Consider the following 26903-nt stretch of genomic DNA (forward strand, 5'->3'; position numbering starts at 1 on the left):
AGATATCAAAGTCAATCTCTGTATATGGTCGTGAACACTGTAAGGAAGTTACTTATATCAATGGTTCCTTCAAAAGAAACTTAAGGACACGTCAGTTTCATTGCCTAACAAAATCCAAACCATCCCACAGATTCACATCCAACCAAGAGAAAATAAAAACAAAACCATAAAAACCATACCCAGACCACACCGACAACAAGAACAGAGAATAGGAACCCAAAGATACACCAGTATGAGAGGAAGCTTTTCCTCGGCGTCTGACGTCCAAAATCCCTCTTATGGATACTGAAGACCAAGAAACCAAAACTTTCGCCTCGAGAGGGTTTAAAACTAAAAAAGTCCCTCCAAGAGAGATCAAAACGTCTTTAGCTTGCTTGTACTAGTCTCTGAGCATCTAGTCTGCTTACAAAACCTAAGAAAAAAAAAATTTGAGACAAGCTATGAGAATCGAAAGCTCTAGGGGAAGAATGAGAGAGAGGGAAGAACCACAATGTGAAGAATCGAAAGCCTTTTTTTGAGCAGATTCCCGTGGAGTAGGCTGCCATCAAAAAAATAAAAAATCAGATCTCAAAGAATCTCACATTCAGATTTAAAGAAGCAAAAAAAAAAAAAAAAAACTCCACCTTTCTCATGAAGAACAACCGTGTTCTTCGTTGGCTGACCTAAGCTGCAGTTTTCTTCATTTTCTTTGAGATCAAACACAGGAAACGTCTATAGAGAGGAGATTTGAGAGACACAGTTGAAGAATCGTGAGGACAGAGAGAGAGAGACCTTTGGTTTCAGACGAAAAATAGATTACAAAAGAGAGAGGTGGAGTGAGTTTGAGGAGGGTTAGAGAAGCAGATGGAGGTTGAGGGTTAGAGAGAATCAGCGAAAAACAGAGATAGCTGAGAGAGAGTTGGTCTGAAGGGGAAAAATATACAGAGGATTGAGAGAGAGCGAGAGAGTGGGAGGGAGAGAAGCTTCGAGAGAATGAGACCTTCCGTTTGATAGCCGTTAAAACAAGAATTTCTATCTAATGACGTTAAATAGCCACTTATATAATAGTAGAGATATATATATATATATATATATATATATATATATATATATATGTCTCCTACGTACATGTGTAGTTGCTAAAGTCTCACTACCTTATTATAATTTATATTCCTATTGTTTTTAACGAGGATTCTGAGATAGCATGCATACATAAATTCCTCATTCAAAACTATTAAAATAATTAATTAAAGCATGCATCCTTATACTAGGGGTTAATTGGTGAGTGTACGTAACTTCTAAAACAAATATTCTTTTTTAGCGGTCCTGACCTCCTTGAATTTGTTAAGGAATATGGCCCCTACGTACGTACGTACTTAGCCAAATAATCATTTTTTGTGTTGCGTTTTTTTTAAGGTTGTGTTTGTATATTGAGTTGAATTGAATTCTTTATTCATAATAGTGAATTGAGATGATAGAATGAGTTCTGCAGAATCCACCTAAAATGAGTTTAGATGTGTCTAGATATTAAGATGAGTTTAAATGTATTTATGAGAATTTGAAAAAGGGGGTCTCACGTGTAAAGAAGTTTTGAGTTAAAAAATATCGTGAGTCTCACGTATAAAGAGATTTTGAGTTGATATAAGTTTAGTGATTTCAGAATTTAGTATTTGGATATTAGAAAATATCTAAATCTAAATCGAACTCAGCTGAGATGCTGAGCTAAGTGCAGTCAATGAACCAAACGAATCCTAAGGCCCCGTTTGGATTTAGAGATTAGATGAGCTGAGATGGTTTGTGATAGAGGTGTATAGGAACTGCTAGAACCGGCCGTGAACCGATTAGACCAACCCTTGAAACACAGAACCGACCGAAACCAACAAAGATCCAGTCGACGGGTGAAAGGAATTGAGGAAAAATCGATAACGACAGTTCGATGCCAGTTTGAACCCTTGGGAAACCGCTGAACCGGCCGATTTGATCTATTTATATATATATTTTAATATATTTATATAAAACGACGTCATTTCACTTAAATTAGTGAAATCACGTCATTTTAAGGCCCGAAAGTTAAAAATATATATTCGTTTCAAAATGAATTAATAACCCCCCATCCCTCTTCTTCTTCCCTGCGTCTTCTTCTTCCTCTCTGCAACTTTCTTCTTCTTCAATAGCAGACAAAGTCGTGACGTTTCTTCTTTCTTTCTCAGTTCCTCCTCCTTCACAAAAGATGCCGACGATAGACCGAAGACCGCACCGACGCACGTCGAGACCGATATGAACGGTTTTCTCTCCCCAAACCCACAGTTTCAGCCAGTTCAATAGACTCATAGCAGACGTCGGTGTTATCTCAATTTTGAGCCGAAACCGATGTCAAACCCATCAATGTACAGTCCTAGTTTGTGAATAGTAACGATATTGTTTAGTTGAGAAGAGATGAGATGAGATGAAATAGTTTTTAAAAATTCTGTGTGTTTGGATTAGAAGTGAGATGAGATGGTTTTTTAACTTTTTAGAAATGAGATAGATGTGGGTCTTACAAATTATTGCATTTTTTTTTGTAATGATTTTGTTTTATTTATAAATAAGTAATAATATTTATAAATTACCTACCCAATTTTTATTTTATATAATATATTTCATAATAATAGTATAAGTTGACAATACTTTTATAAAATCAAATTATTTTGTATAATATCAAATAAAAATATTAATTATTTACAAAATAATTAAATAATTATTTTTACATTTATAAAATATTTTTTATATAAATATTGTGCTTAAAATCATTTTTCATTTTCAAATATTAATGGTCATTTTGCCCTGTTTTTGAATTTACTTTATGCAAACATCGTATGTCGTTGATGATTGAAAATTAAGGGTGTAAATCGAGACCAAAATTTTTGGTCCATCATTTTTCTCAGACTGAATATTCATAAAGACTAGATCGGTAGCTATCGGTTCGGTCTGGTTAGGTCCGTTTGGTCTGACCTAATTATTTTATTATTATTTTTTATCTTTTTTTGTTCAAATAAATTAATAAAAAAATTATTTAAATTACTAAATTAAAATGAAGTGAATTATTGATGTTGATTATGTAACTAACTCATTAAAAAAATAGTTTACTATAATTATATTTATGAAGTTGATAGTTAATACTTACCAACTTAGACTTTACTCTTTAGTATGCAGAATCATTAATTGTTAAGGTGGAGACTGGTTTTGGAACTGAAAATTTAAAAAATAGTAAGTTCGCTAGATTGTCATTTAAGCGAAGATCAAATGGTGAGTTCGCTTAATATGCACTCGACAGTGGGCTCGAGTAAAAAGCTCGACTCGTGAGTTCGCTTGATTGTCGTTCGACCTAACATTCAAGCGAAGATCAAATAGTGAGTTTGCTCAAAGTGCATTCGGCAGTGGGTTCAAGCAATGTTCAAGGAACTTGTTCACTCGAGATGCATTTGATAGTGCGCTCGAGCAAAGCTCAAATCTTGAGTTTGCTTGACTCTCGCGCGACGGTGGGCTTGAGCGAGACACAAACCACATTGTTCGTTCAAGTATTGCTCGCCACCCCACTCGAGTCAATATTAATGAATTTTAATAATTTAATTGTATATAAATTATTCATGCTTGCTAGGAGTGCTACTCGCACTATACGGTGCCGATTAGCCCCTCCCCACCTCCCGCCCTGCATCCCGGGGCCTGGGCGGACTCCTAATCCGTTCCGTCCCCCACCCACTTTAATAATGGACTATAGTCTACTAAGCTCAAATTAAATTATTCCTTAGTTTAAAAGTGATCAAAAGCACATTTTTTTGACCCAAATTGTAAATTTAAATTTGTAAATAAAACTATAATTTAAATTTGTTAGTACATATTTTGTGTAAGTTGTAGTGTAATAGGATGATCCTTTTATAGATTGTCTTCACAATACAAGTATCGCACTTAAGTAATGTGAGATTCTTGTATTGCTATGACAATCTATAAAAAGGTCATCTTATTATACTACAACTTTTATAAAATATTAAATAAAAATTTTACTTAATATATATTATTATATTTATAAATAGTATAAATAATAAATATTTATAAATATGTATACAATATATATTTATAAAAAGTTAAAACCATAAGTAATATCGCCCGAAATTAGGTGGATTTTGGAACAAGGCCATAGCCATACTACACGTGACAGTTGACAGTTGACAACTTGACATAGCGCGTAAATGCCTCAACCCTTCTGCTACGTGTAGCCCTAGCCCACATTTGCATTTTGCCGAGGCGCAAGTTCTGAAACATGGCCACCCGATCCCTGTGGCGCACAGGAAGGAACCTCGCGGTGTTCTCTGCCACCGTTTGCGGAGGCAGCGCCGCGGCCGCTGTTGCCACCTCGGAAGATCCGGCGAAGACGCTGAAGCTCCTCACCGCTGTTCCTATCCGCCTTTTCCGCGACTCTGTCACCGCTGCATCCATCGTCTTTGGTACCCCCACCTCTCCTAGCTACATTCGTGTTAGGGCTTAGGTTTCTTAATTCAGGACCTCCATTTTTTGCTTTCTCTGCAATCTAGTTTTTTTTGTTTATTTGAAGTTTTATTATAATTATTGATCTTGAATATGTTGACAATTAGTGGTGCTAATTCACGAGGGATTGATTGAATGTTATGTATCTTCTTTCTTCTGTTGATGTTCAATTGTAGATTAATTTAAGTTCCGTGGAAAATGGAAACCGCTGTTTTTCGATTTTGATACAATTTTATTGTTGCTGTTTTATTAGATTATGAGTATTCACTATGGGGACTACGCGAAGGTAGTGTTGAGATCTCAAAAGTTAAACACGAAGTTCACCTCAGGTCCGCACGCAAACTTCAAGAACTATGCTTCAGAAATGGAGGAATATATATCAAGCTTGGTCAACATATTGGGCAGCTGGTATGCTCTTTAATCTGCTTCCTTTGGTATCTGTGATAAAAAACAAAAGTTCAAATTCTGCATCTATCATTTAGCGATTAGTTTTCAAAATTATTGGCAAGAAAAGAAAAAAAGAAGAAGGATAAGAACTGGAAAAGCTAGAAATAAGCTTTGGGGTAGATTAGTTATTTAATGTTCTATATAATCGCTCTCATTTGCAAATATTGGATACCAAAATTTTCTCCTTTCTGTATACAGGAATATTTGGTTCCTCAGGAGTATGTCCAAATTATGAGGGAGTCTATGTTGAATAAATGCCCGGTGTCTTCTTATGATCAAGTAAGCGAAGTCATTAAGAAAGAGCTGGGAGAGACACCAGATAAAGTATGTATTATTGTTTCGGCTTTGTAGATTTCTGTCTGAATTGTTTCACTTGACATTTTGTTAATGTTTTTAGTGCTTATCAGTTTGTAAATACATTTTAATCGTTACTTTGTTTTTTTGGTGATCATTTTTTTTTATAAGTAAGAGATACATTTTATTGATATGAATGAAATAAGCAAAGCCCGTGTACACAAGAAGTATACAAGAGAACACCTAAATACATTCTAAGAGCCAGAAATTAAAATTAGAAAGTCATGAACATTGTTTCTATTAAGCACAATAGCTGAAAACCAAAGCAATAAAGTGTGTAGAACAAAATTCTGAAGCTCCGCCGTTGTATGTTCCTTATTTTCGAAGCACCATGCATTCCTTTCCAACCAAATACACCACATAATGCACAACAGAATCATCTTTCACACCGCCATCACTTGGGGACAGCCTTGAATCTCTTTCCAACAAGCTAGTAAATCCACTACCCTCAATGGAATTACCCAAGCTAAACCGACTCTTCTAAGTATCTCATCCCATAGTATCTCATCCAATAATAAATGATCCACTGATTTGCTATGCTTTTTACACAAATAGCATCAATCCATCACAATGAGCCCCTTCTTCCTCAAATTGTCCGTGGTTAAAATATGACCAAGAGAAGCAGTCCATACGAAAAAAGCTACTTTGGAAGGCACGCGTGACCTCCAAATACTGTTCCACGGAAAAGGAAAATTATCTTGTGGTGCCAATAGTTTGTAATATGACCTCACTGTATATTTCTTGCTACCATTAGGCCTCCACTGCATCTTGCCCCCCCTGTGCCATTATACCTCCCGTGGAGTATATCATGCTGAAGAATTCTGAAACAGTATTCAATTCTCAATCATGAATATCCCTATTAAAGAGGACATTCCACTGGTGGGAACCAGGAGAAAATGCAATCAGATCTGCCTCAGAAGCATCCATGTTGACTGAGATGCAATAAAGAGCTGGAAAAACCCTATCAAGAGCGCTATCATCACCCCAAACATCATGCCAAAACCTGATTCTGGAACCCTTGCCTGCCACAAAACAGATTTGAGTTTCAAAACTCTGCCAGTCCCTCCTAATAAATTTCCATAAGCCCATGCCATACCCTCCCTCCCCCCACTTCATTGGAACACTAATCCCCCCAAGCACTTCCGTGTCGGAGATCAATAACTTCCTTCCAAAGCGCATTCCCCTCCAAGTGATATCTCCACAACTATTTCCCCAATAGAGCTTTATTGAATGTCCTCAAATTGCGCACCCCACATAAAAGCCCTGAATAGCTTTTCAATCCTATTAGCCACCCGTGCAGGCAAAAGAAATAGAGATTAAAAATAGGTGGGGAGATTAGATAAAGTACTTGTAATTAATGCCTTTCGATAAATACATCCGTTTCCAGCTAGCCAACCTTTTATGAACTTTCTCTATAACTCCATCCCAAATAGCTCTAGCCTGAAATATTTTTGGTGATCATACTACTTGTTTTTATTTAAAGGCAAAAATTGGCCCACTTAATTGAGGCTTCTTATGCAGTTATTTTCTGAATTTGATCCTGCTCCAATAGCAAGTGCTTCCCTTGCACAAGTTCATGTTGCTCGCACACATGATGGCCAGAAAGTTGCTGTGAAGGTCTGGGTTGTTGTGGCATTTACATTAAATAGAAATTATCAATGATAGGTGCAGCCAAATTTTTTCATTGAGATTTCCTTTAGAGACATGTTTTTCTTATGATGATATCTCTCCATATCCAAATAATTTCAAATATTCAGGTTCAGCACACTCACATGACCGATACTGCGGCTGCAGATCATGCCACTGTGGACTTGATTGTGAAAACCATACATCATTTTTTTCCGGCTTTTGATTACAGGTCCTGCCACACTTATTTTTTTCCAGCTGGTTATATTTGCATTGTTTACGATTACATGAAATTCGGTACAGACCATCTTGGTGTAAATAGCTTTTGGTAGAGGCCATCTCGATCTTCAGCATGCCAACCTGACATGGATGCACACTTAGAATGCAACCGTTATTACAACTCATGCATAGCTGCATAGAGTTTCTTTCTTCTATACACATGAGGATGTATCGCACTTTTCTATGTGTGCCTGTATGTGTAGGAAGTTTTCTGGTCTTTAATTGGTATTTTTGACTGACATCTTCTTGAATTTTGTATGCAGGTGGTTGGTTGATGAAATTCATGAAAGTTTACCCAAGGCAAGCCGCTTTAACTGCATTCTTTTCAGTATTTAATCGTAGATTTCTATAATCATAATGAATGATTACTTTCAACATGTTTAGTAACAAAGATGCATCATTTGTAGTTGTATGTTATTGTTATTTATAAAAACAATGTGGTGGTCCTGCCAATAAGGCCTAGGTTCCTTTTGTATATGTTCTATGTACTTGGGATATGCCTAGTTATCGTTAATAAAATTCTTATTTACTGATTAAAAAAAAAAACATTGTGGTGGTCCGCCATGAGAATTATACATGATAGGTATTTTTTTCCCGTTGCTTTTTCTTTGGATTAAAACTTATGCCCAACACGAACCCCTTGTTTTCGTGGTAAATATTTTTGCTTCAAATCTTAAATTGCATTGAGGAAAGTTGGGCATAGTTTCTTTTAAATGCAAAAGTTCATCTTTTTTTTTTTTTTTTTTTTTGATAAGTAAAAATATTATATATATAAAAAAGGAATAACCAAGCACACTGATGTATACAAGAAAACACCTTCCCCATTGACCCAAATGACCCAAAAAAACTGTGAAAAACAACCCAAAATACACTAAGCCTGACCCCAACCCCTTGTTTCCCGTAGAATTAAAACGCTACTCGAAAACCCAACCCCAAGCAAAAATTCATCTTTAGCTTCTCTTATATTACAAATTTGTGCTCTCTCTCTCTCTCTCTCTCTCTCTCTCTATTTATTGGTAAGTTTGTGTTCTATATATTCTTTGAGTAATGCTACTCATCATCCAAATTCTCATCATCCTCCCATCATCTCATGATGTGACATTAGATGATTGGAGACTATTTATTATATTTTACTTGCGAACCTATCATCTAATGTCACATCATGGGATGATGAGAAAATGGATGATGAATAGATTTTTTCATATTCTTTTCTTTTTGTATTGTTATTTGGTCTTTGATGCCATGGCCATCAGGAACTGGATTTTTTGGTTGAGGGGAAGAACAGCGAGAAATGCTTGGATAACTTTAGGAAGCTGTCTCCTCATATTGCAGACTATGTATATGCACCAAAGGTATATTGGAATTTAAGTACCTCAAAGTTGTTAACCATGGAATTTATGGATGGTGCACAAATAAATGATGTGAAGAACATTCGAAGGCTTGGAATTCAACCAAATGAAGTTGCAAAACTAGTAAGTTCATGGGTCTTATGAAGAAATAGACAGTGTTTGAGTAGAGATTAAAGACTGAAGACATAAGCCTTCTGAACATCGAGGATGACTTTTTTCATGTACTTTATCAGGTTAGTCAAGCTTTTGCTGAGATGATGTTCAAACATGGGTTTGTGCATTGTGACCCCCATGCTGCCAACCTGCTAGTTCGTCCTTGGCCTTCTAGCAAAAAGAGCATTCTAGGTAAAGCTTTCTTGTTCTAAAAGTAGAGGCATATTTTTTGTTCTAATCTACTGCTGGTTTAATATTTTAGTTGCGACTATCATGAATCTGCCTAGTCCCAACCCCAAACCATTTGATTGGAACCATTCCAGGTCCATTTTTGCCCTTGCGGGCATATCATCTCATCTATAGTAACTGTCGAATGAAACATAATACAGCATTATATGACCCTTAATCCCATCGTATTCACCCTGGTATCATGTAATCTCTCTCTCTTCACAAATTTCACAATTATTCCCTTCTAGTGTTTTCTTTGAAAAATTCTGTACTTGGAGTTCTTTATGAACTTCTCCCATCTCGTATACAGGTAAGAGAAAACCACAGTTGATACTTCTAGATCATGGATTGTATAAAGACCTTGACTTCTACACTAGAACCAACTATGCTGCACTTTGGAAGGTACAACATTGCTTTGCATAGAAAGTGTCTTCTTTTCTTCTAGTATTGTTTCTGTTTTAAGCAGCTTGCTTCTTTCCTTGTTTATGTTGTTGTTACAGGCATTAATATTCGCTGATGCTAAGGCAATAAAGGAAAATAGTGTAAAATTGGGCGCTGGGGAGGATCTTTATGCACTATTTGCAGGAATTCTTACTATGAAGCCATGGAATCGAGTTGTTGACCCAGCCGTTGATCATTTAGTCATTCAAGGTGCTGATGGTGACCGTTCAGAATTACAGGTGATCTTCTGTCCAAAGAAGCTCTCCGTTCTAATTTGGTCCACTTCTATAGGGGGCCTGCTATGATGGCAAGTCTTATATACACTGCTCATTCTTAGATGTGGCGGATGATATGAACGTAATATTTTGTTGTTAATTGCTTGACCATCTCTACCCCCTTTTCAGATGTATGCTTCTCAATATTTCCCTCAAATATCGGAACTTCTGAGGAGACTGCCACGTGTCATTCTGTTAATGCTGAAGACAAATGATTGTTTACGAGCAGTTAACAATTCTCTGGTATCAAATGCTCCTTGTTGTCCATTACCTTATTTTTCCAAGTGATCTTTAGCTTTCTACTGGAAAGCATTTCATTTGACAAGCGATGCTAAATCAATCAAAAAATGATTTCCAACTGTGGTTTCAACATCATCAAACCTATTTTTAGTCCTAACTCAGGAACTTGGGAACTTCTTGATTAAGATGTTTGATAAAATATTGCTCTAATTTGTATTGCAAAGTAAAATCATGTACCATTTTCTTGAGCAGGTGCAGGAATCTTCTCTTCAGACATTCTTCGTCGTTGGAAAGGTCTCTTCGGAGGCAGTGATTGAGGCAAAGCTGTTACAAAGGAAATCACTGCTATGTTGGTTGAACGTCTGGTTGGATGAAATGTTGTTGGAAGCTCGACTCTTTGGAATGCAGATAGCTTTGTGGCTCTTACAACTCAGGAAGGCTCTGTCCTGGGGAAACTGACATATAGGAAAAAAAGTTTTTTTTTTTCCCCTCACGATCCAGTTATTTTTCTTTCATTTTTTCACACAAACTTAGGCTCTTATTCTTTGTCTCCGTGGTGAAATCTCAACCCTCTACTTGCAGGTTTTGAGCACGGATTGACAGGTTGAATTTTTTTATAGAGGAAAAAGAAAGAAAGAATATAGATTTTTTCCTATTTATAGTTTAGGGCCTGAAAGGCCCTCAGCGACTCGGTGGTGTAAATCCCCATCTATGAGACAAGTGAGATTTTTAAGGACAATATTTAGTAGGACATAAGAAATTCAAATAATAGAAAAAATCCAAAACATCATTGTATTTGGGATATTATATGTAGTAGCAATAAAACAATGTGCGACATCTTCCAGTTATTCATTCTCTGGTTGATTAATTTTTGTAATTTAGAATGTCAGAATGAAAGTAATGACTAATGAGCAGTATGCATTCATGACCTTCTTCAGCTCAAAACTCCACAGCCTTTATTTCTCCTTCTGGTAGGAAAGTTCAGACACAACCGTGACGAACGTACACAAGATCCAGCAAATTGGCGTTGAAAACCACCGAGCCATCACTAAAGCGTCCAGTCTGCAGCAAACTTGACCATTGATCTTACCAATTACGTAGCAAGGACACTGAGGCGTGAAGGTTGAGGCTATTAATTAAGCTTACCTATCCATTTTTCTTTCGGTATTGATGGCTATTGAAGTTGCGAAGTTATGGGAGAATTGAAGGCAAATCGTCTGGTTGTTGCCTGGTTTTATTAACTTCTGTTTCTTGTTGTAGTCCAATTTGTTGCTCGAACAAGAACAACTTGACGCTTCTAGCTTTTCATTTAGCAACTCATTTTCTTTTTCTTTTAATAAACTGCGTCGACTGTTCAAAAAGAAGAAGAAAATGTTCAAAAAGCCACACAAAAAGAATTAAGTGGAGTATGGCTTCAACGACTTAACAGCCGTCTATAATTGGCCGTTCAGTTTGTAGTTTGGAGTTTATTCTCGGAACAAATTCAAAAGTTTGTCCAAAATCCTTTTTTCTTTTGAAAAGAAAAGTCTACAAACATAAGAATAATTCTTCTTGCAGTCCCCGAATGCGGGACTGCAATGCAGTCCTTTAATGAAACGTTACGTTTCATTAAAAGAGCAAAACGCAACGTTTTATTAAATGCAAAGAAACCAATCCCCAGAGGCAGGCCTCGGCTCCTTTCAGTGTTGTCTCTCATTCATTTCAGACCCCTTCATCACCCAGACCAAGCCAATCGCGCACGAAGCCCCCCATCGCGCACGCACACGAACAGCGCCGTCGCCGTGCTGAAGCCCCCCATCGCGCAACGAACAGCGCTGTCGCCGTGCCCAAGCCCATCGTGCAGTGCCGTCGCCATCTCCGTCTACATCACGCAGCGTGGCCATCTCCATCTTGGTGAGGATTTCCCCGAATGCGATTTGAGCGTGAATTTTTCTGGTCTGAGCGTGAATCTTGACTTGGTTCTGTTCATAATTCTTCTCGTTTTTTATCTGTAAGATTGGTTTTGCTTGGTTGTAAATTTGTGTTAAGATATTTACTTGTTAGTAGAAAATACTTCTGGTTTAGAAATGCACTCTACGTGTTTGTTGAAATTTGTGAATGGGTTCCGATTTGGTAATTTATGCTAAGAGATGGCATAAATTATTAATTGAATACTTCTGGTAACTTATTAATTGAATACTAAGAGATGGCACATTAATGAATGAATAATTTCAAAAATAGCTGAAACTTAACATATTCTATTTTTTCATGTGGTTAAAGCAGTCCATATGCATCGTGTGTCCACACTTCAATAACTTAAGTGGCTTTGATCGAGTGAAAAAGATACTGTCAGCATAAATTAGAACAGAAAACTCATCTTTAACTTTTAAAAAATTCACATCTGAAAGCATGAATCTCAGAGCAGAAATTATTCATGGAGTTCTATACACACGAGTGATTATCAAGAATAGCTTCATTATCAAGAATGATGAAACAGTTTTATGCTATTCACAGTGTAAAATATCATTTTGTGTACATGTGCTGGTGAAAATTGAAATACAAATCATTATCTTGTTTATGCCTTGCATTTGTTTGAGGCACATTCCATTAGTGAATAGTTAAGAGTGCAGTCCTTACTGCTACTGTTAAATTATTGGCATATTCTCCTTAAATTATTTATCCAATGTTATGCAAAATTTCTTCAATATTATTGAACACTTCAACAACAATGGACTTTTGGTGTCTTCTCTCTCATGGTCCTAGTGCATAAATTATCGACTGGGAGACCAAACACATAAAGATATTAACTTTTATCTTAACTTTTATCTATTTTCTATGTAGGCATAACACATTTTCAGCATTACACAGCTTCAAGAATTGTGTAAAATTTTTGATACGCAATGTCTTCATTGCGTTCTTCATCTTCTTCGAATCATGCTCCAAAATGTCTATGCGGAGAGATGGCACGTTTAAAATTATCGAAAACAACCAAAAATCCAAGCCGACCTTTTTATTCTTGTCCAAATTACAATAGAGAGGTAACACTAAAAAATTTTAAACAATACAAAGGTTACATTTATCAGATATTGTTGTATTAATTGTACTTTCTTACACTAATTAGGTGTTTGCTGCAGGGAAGGTCATACTGCGAGTACTTTTTATGGGCAGATATTGAAATAGAAAATGAAGGAAAAGTTGTGTGCGAAAGAGAGCGTCGTCTCCAAAAGAGAAAGGAAGAACTCCAAAAATGGGAGGAAGAACTCCGAAAGAGGGAGGAAGAACTCCGAAAGAGGGAGGAAGAACTCCAACGTGCAAGGGTACAAATGCAAAAATTGAAAGATGACATCCAAAATGATCAGGATGAGCTTCATGGTGTAATGAAAGATATTAATCATACAAGCATACGACCCTGCGTGTATTGGGGACTTGCAATTCTAATATTTTGTTGTTGGATAGGATCAAGAACAGTTACAAATTAGTAGCAGTGTATATCAAACTGTGTAATGTTGTTAAGTATGTTGTAATAGATATGTTTACAACCTTTATCAATATTGTAATATTCAAACCCATCAGACTTGTGAACATTATGAATGGTTATGAGAAGTATTTTTCTTGCACTATATTTCATGTATTTTGTTCTACATTGAATAAAACCCATGAGATTATAACTTTGAACCAACACTTTTATCAACACTTTAACTTGATAACATATCTCATACTCATAACATAATTCATACTCTTAAAATGATATAAATATCCAATCTTATAACAATACACCAAGTTTACAACAATGCAAAGTAGAGTTATACAACTGAAGTTATGAGCTTTTGTCAACATAACAGTCTACAACGTCTTCAAATCATTACTTCTTTGATGGGGCAGCAGTCTACCATGTCTTTCATCAATCATCGAGAGGGTCAGGACATGCGAAGTTCGCCTGCAAGTAATTTAAAATATTTTGTAAAACATCATGCAAAACTTAGCATTATTTGTTCAAAATATAGAGAAAAAAGAATATTATTTAACATTTACCTGAGAAATAACGCTTTGTTGTGTACCAGGTAGTTGCGAAACAATAGCTTCTGGTGTGTCGTGCAGTATTACTGATTCTGTGGGGTTTAATACATCTTCCGTCCGCGATGGGGCCTACATTTGAATACATAAACAAATGACAAAATCATATTATTTAAATCTTCCATACATTTGTTAAAACTATATCAAAATCATATTATTTAAATCTTCCATACATTATTTCTTTGTCGCTTGCCACTAGCCTTTTTATTTTTGGTTTGTAACTTCTCTATTGTAGGTTGTCTCCTCTTTGATGGCGGCCTGCCTTTGCCTCTGACAACATGAGGGCTCAACACTTTCTTCGAACTTCCAGTTTCGGCATCAATGGAAGCATGAGTGCTTGCAACTGTGGCTTGAGGCTTCAATTTAGTGTAAATTTCATTCATCGCCTTTAGCTTTTGTGTCATGTCCAAAGAATTATCTTCGCTTTCACATGCATTTGTAGCTACTTGGAAACATAATTTTATCAAACCAGAGTACCGACTAGCAGCTGGTTTACCACTCAAGTCATCGTAACTGCTTCGAATGAGAGCATATCTACGTTTAATGTCCTTCCTCCACCTCTCCATAATGTATTTTTCTGGCAATACTTGGACATCCCTTGCAGCAAAAATTGAGAGAATGTGCCTACATATAATCCCTCTCATCTCAAATAGTCCACACATGCACTTTGCCTCACACTCATCTTCATTGAAGTACGCCTGCAAAGTTGACTTCTTGATGCCGTCTTCAACTACCCTTTGGTCATTAACTTGATACGTGGTAATTGCCCCTTCTGTTTTTATGACAACACAATGAGAGTAGATAATTCCCATTACTTCTGACTGCACTTCCTTAAATTTAGAATTCGTGTACACTGCTTGGAATTTTTTCTCCACAGGTAAATGAGTTATACAAGGGACTGTGCAATTGAATGAGTGGAAATCCGTTGCCATCTCATTTTCTACTTTCTTCCTCAGTGCATTGTCGAATTGATCAACGAATTCTTTCAACATAGTCCCTGAATGAACATATCCATCAAAAAAGGCATTCATGCTCTCACTCCTCTGAGTTGTGCTCATCCCAGCCCAAAATGTATTTTTCAAATATACGGGAACCCAATACATTCGCTCACTATAGAGACTTTGAAGCCATGCATTTTCCTTCAAATTGTAAGTGTTAATAAAAACCTCCAAAGACTTCTCAAACTCGTCAGAAGTCTGAGAATCATAAACACATCTCTGCAATGCACTTTTCAACCCACTCTTAAATTCAGTATGTGAGCCCAACTTCTCTGGTAGTTTTCTCATTATGTGCCACAAACAGTATCTATGCCGGGTATTTGGAAAGACTATTGCAATAGCATTTTTCATGGCCCTGTCTTGATCAGTGATGATAGCTTTTGGCGCCCTCCCATCCATACATTTCAACCAAGTGTCAAATAACCAAACAAATGTTTCAGTATTTTTACTTGATATCAAGCCTGCTCCCAAAAGTATTGACTGTCCATGGTGGTTAACACCAACAAACGGAGCAAATGGCATGCCATATCTATTTGTTAGGTATGTTGTATCAAATGTCACAATATCTCCAAAATAATCATATGCTGCTCTGCTGCGTGCATCGGCCCAAAAGACATTTTTTAATCGACCATTATCATTCAAATCCATCGATGAGTAAAACCCATCATTCTTATACTGCATCCTCTCAAAATAACCACGAAGTGCATCAGCACCTCCTTTGCCAAGTCTAAGGTGGCGAGCCTTGTCTATATAATTTCTTGCATCTTTTTCAATAAATGGAAGTTTCTCAAAACCACCAGCCTCGACAACCAATGCGTTAAAACTTTTGGCCATACCTATGCCTGCCTTGTCGTTAATATCTAACTGCCTCTTCACAGAATCATCAATTGCTCGATTACATCTAAAAAATCTTGCCTTTTGTGGACTTAACCCATGGTTATGTGCATTGCAAACAGTAGTTATACGTAAGACACCATCAGCCAAAACTGCATTAATTCTCGCCTTACAATCAGTCTTTGTTGTCGGGCGTGGTTTAGAAATGTTGGTAATACGTTTCCTTGCCTTACCACCACGAGCACACCCAAGTGTTATATATCTAACACTCCCATCATTTTCACTTTTACTTCTTTGGGTCATTATGCCAAATCCAGCCTGTCTCCCATATTGCTTGTAGTAGTAAATGAGTTCTTTCTTAGTTTTAAAAAACATCCCCGGCGTTGGCTCTGAAATCCCATCTTCATCATTTCCCGGTGTTGGTTCCGAAACCCCATCATCATCATTTCCCGATGTTGGCTCTGAAACTCCATCATCATTATTTCCTAGCATTGGCTCTAAAACCACATCATCATCATCATTCTCCAGCATTACACCATGATTATCAATCACTACCTCATCATCTCTCACATTTGGGGGATCCATATAATTACTGCTTTCGGAAAAAAACAGTGATCGCCTAGTAGATGTGCATTCTTCCCCTTTCTCCATCAGCAACAATCTTCATATATTTAAAGCACAACATGAAAGTAAAAAAAAAAATTAAAGCACAACAAATTAGCAACATTTACATAAAAATCTAACCACAGCATATGATAAATTTAGCTGGTACACAAGAAAAAACATGCTGCAAGTTCATAGTCTATATAAGTTCAGAAATCGATCTATAAGATCCATCTGTATATTGACCATTGCAAATTATTGTGCTACATAGGTCCTAAATAAAAAACTAGAAACGCTACGAAATTGTAGAAATATGTCAAGAAGTTAGTATTGCAGATGCTCATTCATCTTCCAGATAATTATAACGCAATGAGGTCTCCATGCATGCCAACAAGAACAGCAGCACAAGCAACATTTTGGATTTAAAGTCCAATAAAGTAAAGAATGGCAATTGATAAAAAATAAACATATCCAATCCTTTCGAAATTAATCATATGCCCACCAAAAGGGAATCTAGAAGTCTTGATGATATCCAGCACAATAGATGGAGTTAGATTAACAAATAGGACGAGAAGAAAAAATGTAAAAATTACCAATTTCTTTCTTTGATAAAAAAAAAAAAAGAGTGAGAGGGAGGAACGTAAACAGTATTTTGGTATAACAAATGGAGATTAATTGATAGAGTACTATATAGCTAATAACAAATAACATCACAATCTTTTCTTCAACATAAACACAAGCAGCTTTCGCAAGAATTCCAGAACTATCAGACAATAAAAATGCAGGACCCATCCAAAAGTCAAAGATGATATGTTAGAGAACGAACATCTACAAATGATATTTTTAGGAAATGATAAGAATGCTAAAAAATGGAGAAGCTATTAACAGAGATAAGAGTGCAGCTGAAACTTGACCATAAGATTCTCAAGAACTTAAGTGCTTTGCCTCTTGATTTTATTCATGAATGATTACTCTGTATTTATACAAACTAATTCACCAATAAAAAATCAGATCCCTAAAAATCAGATTGTCCATCCTAAAACATGATTATTCTATATTTATACAGACTAATTTAGCAAACAAAATTCAGCAAGCAACCAAAACCCAGCAGTAGGTAAAACAACCCATGATATGTATGTAAATAAACAAGTGCAGATCAAGGTTTTTACCAAGGAGGTCATCGGCAATCGGCAGTCGATGGTGCAGAAGGCATTCCGTCCGTTGGTGGAGAAGGCGTTTCGTCCGTCGATGGTGGGTTGAAGGTCCTCTTCTCGATGGTGGAGGAGTGATTCGTTCGGATCGATGGGCATGCACAGCGCAGAGGGAAAACGTAAGAGCAGGGGGTGCGAGATTTGAATTTGGTTCCAATTTTCGTGCAGATTTATGTTCTAGATAAGGAAGGTTAATTTGGTCAATTCATAAATTAAAATGGGGATAAGATGGACATTTCATAGACCAGGACTGCAATATAGTCCTTTTAAGAGGACTGTATATAGAACTACTCCAAACATAAATGAACCTTTGGGAGAGAGTGTACTGACGATGGGACTCTGGTTAGTTGGGTGGGGGTTGTTTACCTGCTTTATGGCGTCAAACCAACCCATAACTGGCATTAAATTATTATTTTTTTTATTTTTTTATTTTTTCTAAACAAGCATATTTTAAATAATAAAAAATACAATATTTATAGAGGATCATTTCCACTATCATATTATTTAAATGTAAAGTTCGAGTCAATTTACATAAAATTAGCTGCATATTGATGATCATATAAAAAATATAAGACTTTTAGCAACAGTATATCTCAGTGGTCATATTTGCAAGACTACTGTAAAACACCAAATCTTATTTTTATTCAATAAACCTCAACGCCGGTTCCTTTTCCCTCGAACCGAGCTTCCTTCTTCTCTCCTCTTCACCATTTTAGTTCCATCCAGTGTCCAGAAACCCCAAGAAGGATTTTCTTTGCTTCATTTCTGTTTTCGGCATTTGAGATTATTTTGGGAAATACATGTCCCACGGTTGCTGACTAGAGACGCACTGGCCTTTTCCGACATTCGGGAGGGGATCTTGCAGTTAGAGTGAGATGCAGAGAGCTTCAACTTTGTGGCTCGGCATGAAGTAATCTTCTCCTTTGATCTACAGAACGGTGTTCCTCTTTTCCAGCTAAAGTACGTCAACTCGTTTTATGCTGTATCTGTTTTTTGGGTGTCCTTTTTCTTTTTCTTTTGTTTTGCTTGCTATATACTTCCATTAGATCTATGCGCTTGTATTTTCATCCATTTTTATTTTCTTATCCTGGGTATTGGAAAATAAAAGCGATTTTAAATTTATCGAAAGGAAGAGAAAAAAAACAAAAGAAAAGAAGGCATGTACTTTGTTTTTGTTTTCCTACTTGTTGATTATGATTTCTCTTTGGTTCTTTAGGCTCAGTTATGTCAGATTTGGTTGTAAATACTCGTGATTTATTCAGTGTGAGTTCACATTTACATTACGATCTGTTTCTTTGAATTATTTGAATCTTTTCAAGAAAAAGGGGGGGGGGGTGCGAGCTTGATTTCAGGCAATGATTTTAATGTATTTTTGTTGCTGACTTGAGGTAGTAAATCCTGGTACCGACTTGATGATGCAAAAGAAGAGATCTCTGAGTTATTTTCGAGCAATTTTTGAGTTTGCCCCACTTTCTGTTGTGATAGCAAACATGGTTCCTAAAACGGTGGAACTAGGAGAAGATCTATATTGCTTTTTATAGAGAGGGAGCGCAGGGCAGAAGCCTTTGGTTTTTGTTTGAGGTCGTTATTATTTTGAGATATAAATTTATCTAAATTCATAGAATTTCGTTGTGACAGTCATTTATTTATTTTCTCATTGCTTGAAGCCTCTTGGGCACATGATTAATGAATATACGTATACTCTGTATTCATAGATAATTATTACTCAGTTCAAGCAATTCTAATTGACTATTTTCATTTGTATTACTTCTGCTTGGTCTTTGTGAAGTTGGAGTGAGAGTGGAGTGAAGTGGTCTTTGTGAAGATGAAGTGTTTGATGAAGTGCTGTTGAGGAAGTTAATTAATTGATAAATTGATGCAAACCTAATGCAAATTCAATAAGTGATGGGCTGACTTTTGGAGGTGTGCATATTTTTGTGATGGGCTGAAATGTGTTGAACATTAGTGATGACTTGTGTTTTTCTCAATGGTGTTTTTTTGAGGTGAAAATGCAATAAATATTTAGATAGGTATATTTTTCAATGGTGTTGTATTAAATATTTAGAATGTATTTGTTGCACTCTAGGACCCATCCACATCTTTATTCAAGTCTCATATTATATAACATTAATATTTCCATGTAGCTCTTAATTTAGGAAAAAAAAATAATAGAACAAAAAAAATTGAAAAAAAAAATTATTAAATTTATAATATTTTATTATTATTTTGACTAATAGATGGATAATCCAATATGGGAATAAGTTTTGAGTGGAATAGCCAAATGCAAAATCATGTCATATTATTCAAATTTTACATTTGCATTTGCATAATCCAATGCTAATGCTCATGCATGATTTGTGTATAATCTAAATATCTTTTTTTCCTTAAAAATTAATAAATAAAATGGGGATGTTATCTGTTTCACATAGTTAAGTTCAGATTGATTAAAAATTTACATGGGTGGAGATATCAGTATATTCCACACACCATTATTCTGCATGTAAAGTTGTGAGCTGTGAACCAATGAGTGTGCTAAAGTATTTCGAAAGTTTATGTGTCGGTGCCATTAACGACAGCACGTGCAGCTTTTTCTCCATGCGTAAGAACATTCAATAGATACACCCATGCCGATTGCCGAGTAAAACAATATCAATAGCGTACTAGTATTGATATTATTGTCGTGCTGGATCAATTGCTCTGTCCGACACTAGTTGGTGTTGGGTTTTGGTTTTTGGAGTTGTTCTCTCGAGAAAGAACCAGTTTTGGAGAGAAATGGCGGGACCGGCGAGGCCTCAATTCGTTCTTTTCGGATCCTCCATTGTCCAAATGTGCTTCGGCCATGGTGGTTGGGGTGCCGCTCTCGCTGAAATCTATGCTCGCAAGGTATCCTCCCTCTCTCTCTCTCTCTCTCTCTCTCTCTTTCTCACACACACACACAAAATACATGTGTATTTGTGTGTCATTTAGTTCGATGTTGGCTTATTAGCTTGGTTTGTGAAATTTGGTTCACTCTTCAGTCCAATATTTGAGCACAGTAAAACATGTCATCAAAGCCGATCTTTTTTCCTATTAAAATGAAGCCCATTTTGGTTGACTCTGGCAAGGAGGGCATTTATCTTAGGTTTCTTAAGAATTTTAGCCTGTTGGGTGTTGAGTAGATTCATATATGAAATTTTGGGCAAGATGCGGGGTTCGAGTTATCCGGCTTCATGTATTTGGGTAAGCTTCTTTTGAGCCGAATATGACGTGCTGAAGTCATTTTCCTCTTAGCATTTAAATATTTTTCTGTTGTAATCTTTGGGTCCCGGATTGGTTGCTTTCCACATGGGAGATTCTGATCAATATTTGGATTCATGGTTTACTTCTTTGGCCTCGATATTTGAGAGTCTGGAGTATTTTGTTTCTACTACAGTCTCTATTAGTAATGACTTTATTTTAACTCTTTTTCATGCTTTGTTGTAGGCAGACATTGTGCTGCGAGGGTATTTTGGGTGGAACTCACGACGTGCTCTCCAGGTCCTTGATCAGGTTTTTCCGAAGGTATTATACTTCTGGTATTTACAAAAAAACTATAATGATACCTCAATGGCACTTTGCTGTGTCATGCTAGTGCTCATTATTATAATTGTGGACAGTAGAGGCCTATCTACATATATGTTGGTAATCTCAGAGCTGTTATTGTTTATGACTGTGGAATTACTCTACCATTTTGTTCTGATCATAGCATTCCATAAGAACTTCATAGAGACAGTGGAAAGGGAGTTCTAGTTCCCATAGCAGTTCATTGTTAATTGGACCTTATCGTTGCTCTTGATAGCTCCCTATGTATCCCTAAAATTTGGTACTAATGTTTGGGAACTGTGTCTTCTATTTGATGTAAGATTGCCAACTATGTTAGTAGAACTTTCTCTAGTTAGGCCATCCGGTATACTTTTGTCTTACAATTAAGCTCTGACTCCCAACATTACATTTCTTGGTTCTAGGATGCTGCTCTACAGCCTTCCTTGGTGATAGTTTATTTCGGCGGTAACGATTCAATGGGGCCTCACTCATCTGGCCTTGGCCCTCATGTACCACTTCCTGAATACATTGAGAACATGAGAAAGATTGTGACTCATCTCCAGGTACTTTCTTCACATACCAATTGATACAACGTTGCCATGTTTCATGTTTGAAGCAAATGTAAGACTGTGTAGTAAGATAGAATCAGATACTTAAAAACAACTTGTCCAATTTGATTCTTGAATTTATATCGTTATCGTTTCTATTCTGGGATTTACCAGCTCCTGGAAACTGCACAGGGAAAAAGGGATTTACTTTTAACTTCATTGATCTATATAAAAACGAAGGAGTTGAAATATTCACCTCTCCCAAGTAAATAAATATCTTTAATCTTTATTTTAATGACGAGAAAGGTAGATTCATCTTATTTTGGTTTCTACCTACTGTGTTGATGTTGTCGTTGATTATCCTCAAATTTTGGTATGCGCGACTCATATCCTGTTGCAAATTTGTATATCAGAGCCTTTCAAAGCAAACACGCATTATTGTTTTAAGTAGTCCTCCTGTCAATGAGGCCAAGATTCGTGAAAACAAAAGGTGCTTTCATGCATATCTTGAGTATTCTGCTTCCTGGTTTTTGAATGGTAGTGCCATTTTTAACACTGGTTTTCTTTCTTAAACCAGTGAGTTTGTAAGTGAGGTTGTTAGGACAAATGAGTTATGCCAGAGTTACTCAGAAGCTTGTATAGAGCTGTGCCAAGAAATGAGTGTGAAGGTTGTCGATCTTTTTACTGCACTTCAGAAAAGAGATGATTGGATGGAAGCTTGCTTCACGTAAGTGTACTTGGCCATAATTTTTGTATGCCATTTTTGTTCTGCCAACACCATCAACTTCTACGTCTTATTGTTATAGTTATGACTGAATCCTGCAGTGGAACTTCTTAGAACTGCAGTTAATACGATTTAATGAATTGGAGGACTTACTGACTCTGGTGTTGAGTGTTTGAGAGGAGTCTTTTCAACGCTGAAACTCAAAAGTCAAAACCAATGCCTTAATTATTATGTTTATTGACTCTGTTTTGACTCTGGAAGTTGGTGTCAAAGACCGCTGGCTCTCAATGTCAATTTTTATTTTTATTTGTTATACTTTTTCAGAGATGGGATTCATTTATCAGCTGAAGGGAGCAAGATAGTTGTTGGGGAGATACTGAAGGTTCTCAAGGAAGCTGACTGGGAGCCATGTCTACACTGGAAGTCTATGCCGACAGAATTTGCTGAGGATTCCCCATATGATCTTGTCGCTGCTGATGGAAAGACAACCTTGAATCCCTCGGACTGGACATACCACATGGAGAATCAGTGGGACTAGTTTGCAGAATCAAACATAGACGACAATAATAATACATCTCTCTCTCTCTCTCTCTCTCTATATATATATATATACATATACACATAAACTTATTGTAGTTGGTTATTCATCATTCAGGAAATTAAGGGCTGGTGTGTTACAAGCTAATCCCATTTCAGCTAGAGCTTTACCAATAATAGTAATCAAACAAAATGAATTTCATACTTGTTTACCAAAATTTAAAACAAGGCATAAAAACCTCGTATAATTACTCGCCTCTCCGTATCGGCTATATAGATAGTTCCCCTCCCGCTCTAGTTTATCCCCGCTGCGAAAGCTGAGCAATTTCGCTTGCCCCATATCAAATTCGAATAATAATTCGTTATCTCTTAGCCTTGTTTGGGTGGTGAGGTATTTTCAAAATAACTATTTATTATTATTTTTTAGGTATTTTTCGTTACTATTTAATATTATATCATTACTTTTCATTACTATTCACATAACACCTAAAAATATCTTACTACCCAAACGCAACTTTAGCATCTTTTCATTTTTTTATTGGCACTGGATGGGAAAACAGTATCCCAACTAATCTCAAGATGCACAGGCTTTCGAGAGAGTGTTTTTTGTAAATGCACTTCGGGTAATTGAAGAGAAAAATCTCTTTGATGACCCCTAAAAATTATTTATACATAAAGAGATTTGAACTTTAGCACGAGGGAAGCATACCCTCAAGACCAAGACGTTTGTACCACTTGAGCCAATCCCTACTAGTTTCTTTTCATAACTCCTAAGTAAGTGCAATGCATTAAAATAGTTCAATTTATTAAATAAAAACTACTCTACATAACTCCTCACCCCTTATCCATTAGACAATAAATTGAAAGAGTGCTGTTAATAATATTTTTGTAGAGTAATTTGTTGTTCTATCCATTACTCTTCTCTATTTTCACCAGTCATGATAAATCTTATTAAGGCATCACCAGCGCAAATAACAAATTCCACAACAACATAGCACTAAGTGGAATGAATACTGCTGTGTAACAACCCTCTGCTGTGTAGTATTCTAGATGCCTTAATAAATCTCATAAATTTCACATGAGTTGAGAATAAGACAGTAATAAATACATAATTAGGAAAACTAGAAAAATAGCTACTTTTAAATAAAAAGTTAGTAATTTTATTTAGAATTTCAATTTGATTTAAATAATAATTAAATACGATATTTTTGTATAAGTTCAACTTTAATTACATTTATATAATGTAATACAAATGACCAAGAATGATGTGACTAATTGTCATTTAATAATAACATTCGAAATATTTTAGACCTACAAATAAAATTTATAAAAACTTCATAAACTGTGTATATCCGAATTAATTAACAATATAAAATAATAAAATATTATGATTTGTAATTATAAGATATTTTGAAGCGTCGATTCTAATGTCACTCTCTAAATTTCCATGTTTTATAATTTGAGATCTTATTTTTAAATTTTCGTAAAATTGAATATATCTAAACTTCAAAGAAATTCGCAATTAAATACAATATTTTATCACAACTGACACCCAAAATACAAGAGTATTTTTCCTTCTCCGACCGTATTCTCTCTGTTTCTCTGTTCTCTTCCTCCTCAAAAACCATCTCCTTCCCCAATCTCTTTCACCATAGCAGACCCACGACACTATCGAGCGAGCTGACACACGACCGTAGCAGACCCAAGTTGCAGTAAACGGGTTCCTTTGTTGCCGACAGAGAAATCTCACGGAGCACCGCAGCCATCGAGCGAGTATTTTTCAATTTTGGAGCACCGCCAGCCATATATAGTTGAGACTAGGGGTGGGCAGCGGGGCCCCGCCCCCGCTGCCCAGACCCGCTTCCGCCCCGCCTTCGTTAGGCGGGGCGGATCACCCCGCCCGTCAGATGCGGGCGGCGGGGCCACCCGCCCGCATCTGGGGCAACATCCGGGGGCGGAGGCGGGCTGGGGTGACCCCCGCCCCGGATATAACCCGCCCCGCCCCGCGGATATTATTATATATAATTATAATTATATATAATTATATTATATATTATACGTTATTTACATATATTTAAAAAAAAAAAAAACCCAGGCATGAAACGACGTCGTTTCATGCCTGGGTTTAAAATTAAAACCGAAACCCTTCGTCCCTTACGCAGCTCCCCCTACTTCGCATCTCAGTTCTCACCTCTCGGCTCTCACTCTCGCTCGCAGCGGCGCAGCCTCGCTCTCGCCTCTCTCTCTCTCTGAGTTACTTCTCGCAGCCGTGAGCCGCCGCCCGGTCCATCACCTCTCTCTCTCTCCGGTTCATCTCTCTTCATCTCCGAAGGTAAGCCGTAAGAAACCCAAATTTTTAAATCAATTTTTTTTTATTTACATATTTAATGGAGATTGGAGGAAGGATGGGGTTTATTGGAGATGGAGGATGGGATTTTGTGAATTGTGTGCTGTGGAGTTTAGATTGTGCATGTGGTTTGATCTTTGAAATTTTGAATGTGACCCGTGAATTGTGTGCTGTGATTTTTTTTTTTTTTTTTTTTTGCATTATATAATGTGTGTAAATCACTGAATTTCAATATTATTGTGTCTAGGGCTCCAATCCGAAACCCTAAATTAATTTAGGGGTTTTAATCTTTGAAACCCCTAAATTAATTTAGGGTTTCGAAATACCCTAAATTAATTTAGGGGTTTTAATCTTTGAAACCCCTAAATTAATTTAGGGTTTCGAAATTCCCTAAATAGCCCAATCCGAAACCCTAAATTAATTTAGGGGTTTTAATCTTTGAAACCCCTAAATTAATTTAGGGTTTCGAAATACCCTAAATTAATTTAGGGGTTTTAATCTTTGAAACCCCTAAATTAATTTAGGGTTTCGAAATTCCCTAAATAGCCCAATCCGAAACCCTAAATTAATTTAGGGGAAATTAATTTAGGGTTTCGAAATACCCTAAATTAATTTAGGGGTTTTAATCTTTGAAACCCCTAAATTAATTTAGGGTTTCGAAATTCCCTAAATAGCCCAATCCGAAACCCTAAATTAATTTAGGGGTTTTAATCTTTGGAACCCCTAAATTAATTTAGGGGTTTAATCTTTAAAATTGCTATGCATTAGGGGTTTAAAAAATTAATTTAGGGGTTTAAAAACAGAATTTGATGTTCCCTACCAAATTGAACAAAAAAAAAAAAAAGAATGCACTAGGGTATTTCGAAATTCAATATAATGAATTAAGATGAAATATATATATATATATATATATATGAAATTATGAATGTCAAGTGGTACTTTTTTTTATTCTACTTTTTTTTTTTTTTTATGTTCATTATAATTTATATAGTTGCTATGCTTATGCCTTATAGTCTTTCAAGTTATAAATATATATATATATATATATATATATATATATATAACTAAAACCACTATAAGTCTTTTTATAACTTGAATAATTAATGTGTCTTTTTAATGCCTAAAATTTATGACTTTAAATTTTTTACAATTGTTTGATGAATTATATATATAATTATAATTTTTTATTCTAATTTTTTTTATGTTCATTATATATTTGCTATGTTTTCTATAATTTCAGATTTGTTGTTTGCTTGAGTTATGGATATGCCAGCAGATTCTAGTGCGAGCTCTCCTTTCCAGGCCGAGGGCACCCCTACCCCTACCCCTACACCTACACCTACCCCTCCTAGTCAAACCCCTACCCCTAGCCCTACGGCACCTTGCCCCGCCCCCAAGCCCAACAAGAAACCTGCTTCAATAGTTTGGAGTCATTTCACCAAACTAGAGGGTGGTGACTCAAGTAACCCCCAAGCCAAGTGTAACTATTGTGGAAAAATTTATGGATGTCACTATAGGAAACATGGCACCTCACAATTAAAGGTGCACTTAGAAGAGCAATGCAAAAAAAGTCCAATATTAAGATCATTACAAGA

The 26903-nt window shown here is 36.3% G+C and overlaps 4 protein-coding genes across 6 annotated transcripts; 3 read left to right on the top strand and 1 right to left on the bottom strand.

Annotated features, from left to right (window-relative positions):
* Window positions 1–4213: 4213 nt before the first annotated feature.
* Window positions 4214–10740, top strand: LOC121246394 (putative ABC1 protein At2g40090). Its single transcript, XM_041144537.1, has 12 exons — window positions 4214–4460; window positions 4754–4908; window positions 5146–5271; window positions 6823–6918; window positions 7059–7159; window positions 7470–7506; window positions 8460–8678; window positions 8789–8900; window positions 9247–9338; window positions 9437–9616; window positions 9782–9895; window positions 10145–10740. The coding sequence occupies exons 1-12, from the start codon at window positions 4277–4279 to the stop codon at window positions 10349–10351; spliced, it is 1623 nt and encodes a 540-aa protein (XP_041000471.1). The 5' UTR covers window positions 4214–4276; the 3' UTR covers window positions 10352–10740.
* Window positions 10741–11437: 697 nt separating this feature from the next.
* Window positions 11438–13485, top strand: LOC121246468. The gene is made up of 2 exons (XM_041144645.1): window positions 11438–11882; window positions 13006–13485. The coding sequence occupies exons 1-2, from the start codon at window positions 11470–11472 to the stop codon at window positions 13049–13051; spliced, it is 459 nt and encodes a 152-aa protein (XP_041000579.1). The 5' UTR covers window positions 11438–11469; the 3' UTR covers window positions 13052–13485.
* A 287-nt stretch (window positions 13486–13772) lies between these two features.
* Window positions 13773–16428, bottom strand: LOC121247491 (protein FAR1-RELATED SEQUENCE 5-like). Its single transcript, XM_041145828.1, has 3 exons — window positions 14119–16428; window positions 13904–14017; window positions 13773–13808 (listed from the first exon to the last, which is right to left on the bottom strand). The coding sequence occupies exons 1-3, from the start codon at window positions 16426–16428 to the stop codon at window positions 13773–13775; spliced, it is 2460 nt and encodes an 819-aa protein (XP_041001762.1).
* Window positions 16429–18261: 1833 nt separating this feature from the next.
* LOC121246449 (GDSL esterase/lipase CPRD49-like) lies at window positions 18262–23109 on the top strand. Of its 3 annotated transcripts, none has more exons than XM_041144616.1 (7): window positions 18262–18551; window positions 20120–20474; window positions 21054–21131; window positions 21575–21715; window positions 22114–22190; window positions 22278–22427; window positions 22749–23109. In XM_041144616.1, the coding sequence occupies exons 2-7, from the start codon at window positions 20364–20366 to the stop codon at window positions 22960–22962; spliced, it is 771 nt and encodes a 256-aa protein (XP_041000550.1). In that variant the 5' UTR covers window positions 18262–18551; window positions 20120–20363; the 3' UTR covers window positions 22963–23109. The 3 variants fall into 3 exon arrangements, with proteins under 3 accessions (XP_041000550.1, XP_041000549.1, XP_041000551.1); XM_041144615.1 differs by having other exon boundaries at window positions 20168–20474; XM_041144617.1 differs by having other exon boundaries at window positions 20303–20474.
* Window positions 23110–26903: the final 3794 nt, after the last annotated feature.

This window comes from Juglans microcarpa x Juglans regia, chromosome 1S (genome assembly GCF_004785595.1).
Source record: "Juglans microcarpa x Juglans regia isolate MS1-56 chromosome 1S, Jm3101_v1.0, whole genome shotgun sequence".
NCBI classification, from domain to species: Eukaryota; Viridiplantae; Streptophyta; class Magnoliopsida; order Fagales; family Juglandaceae; genus Juglans; species Juglans microcarpa x Juglans regia.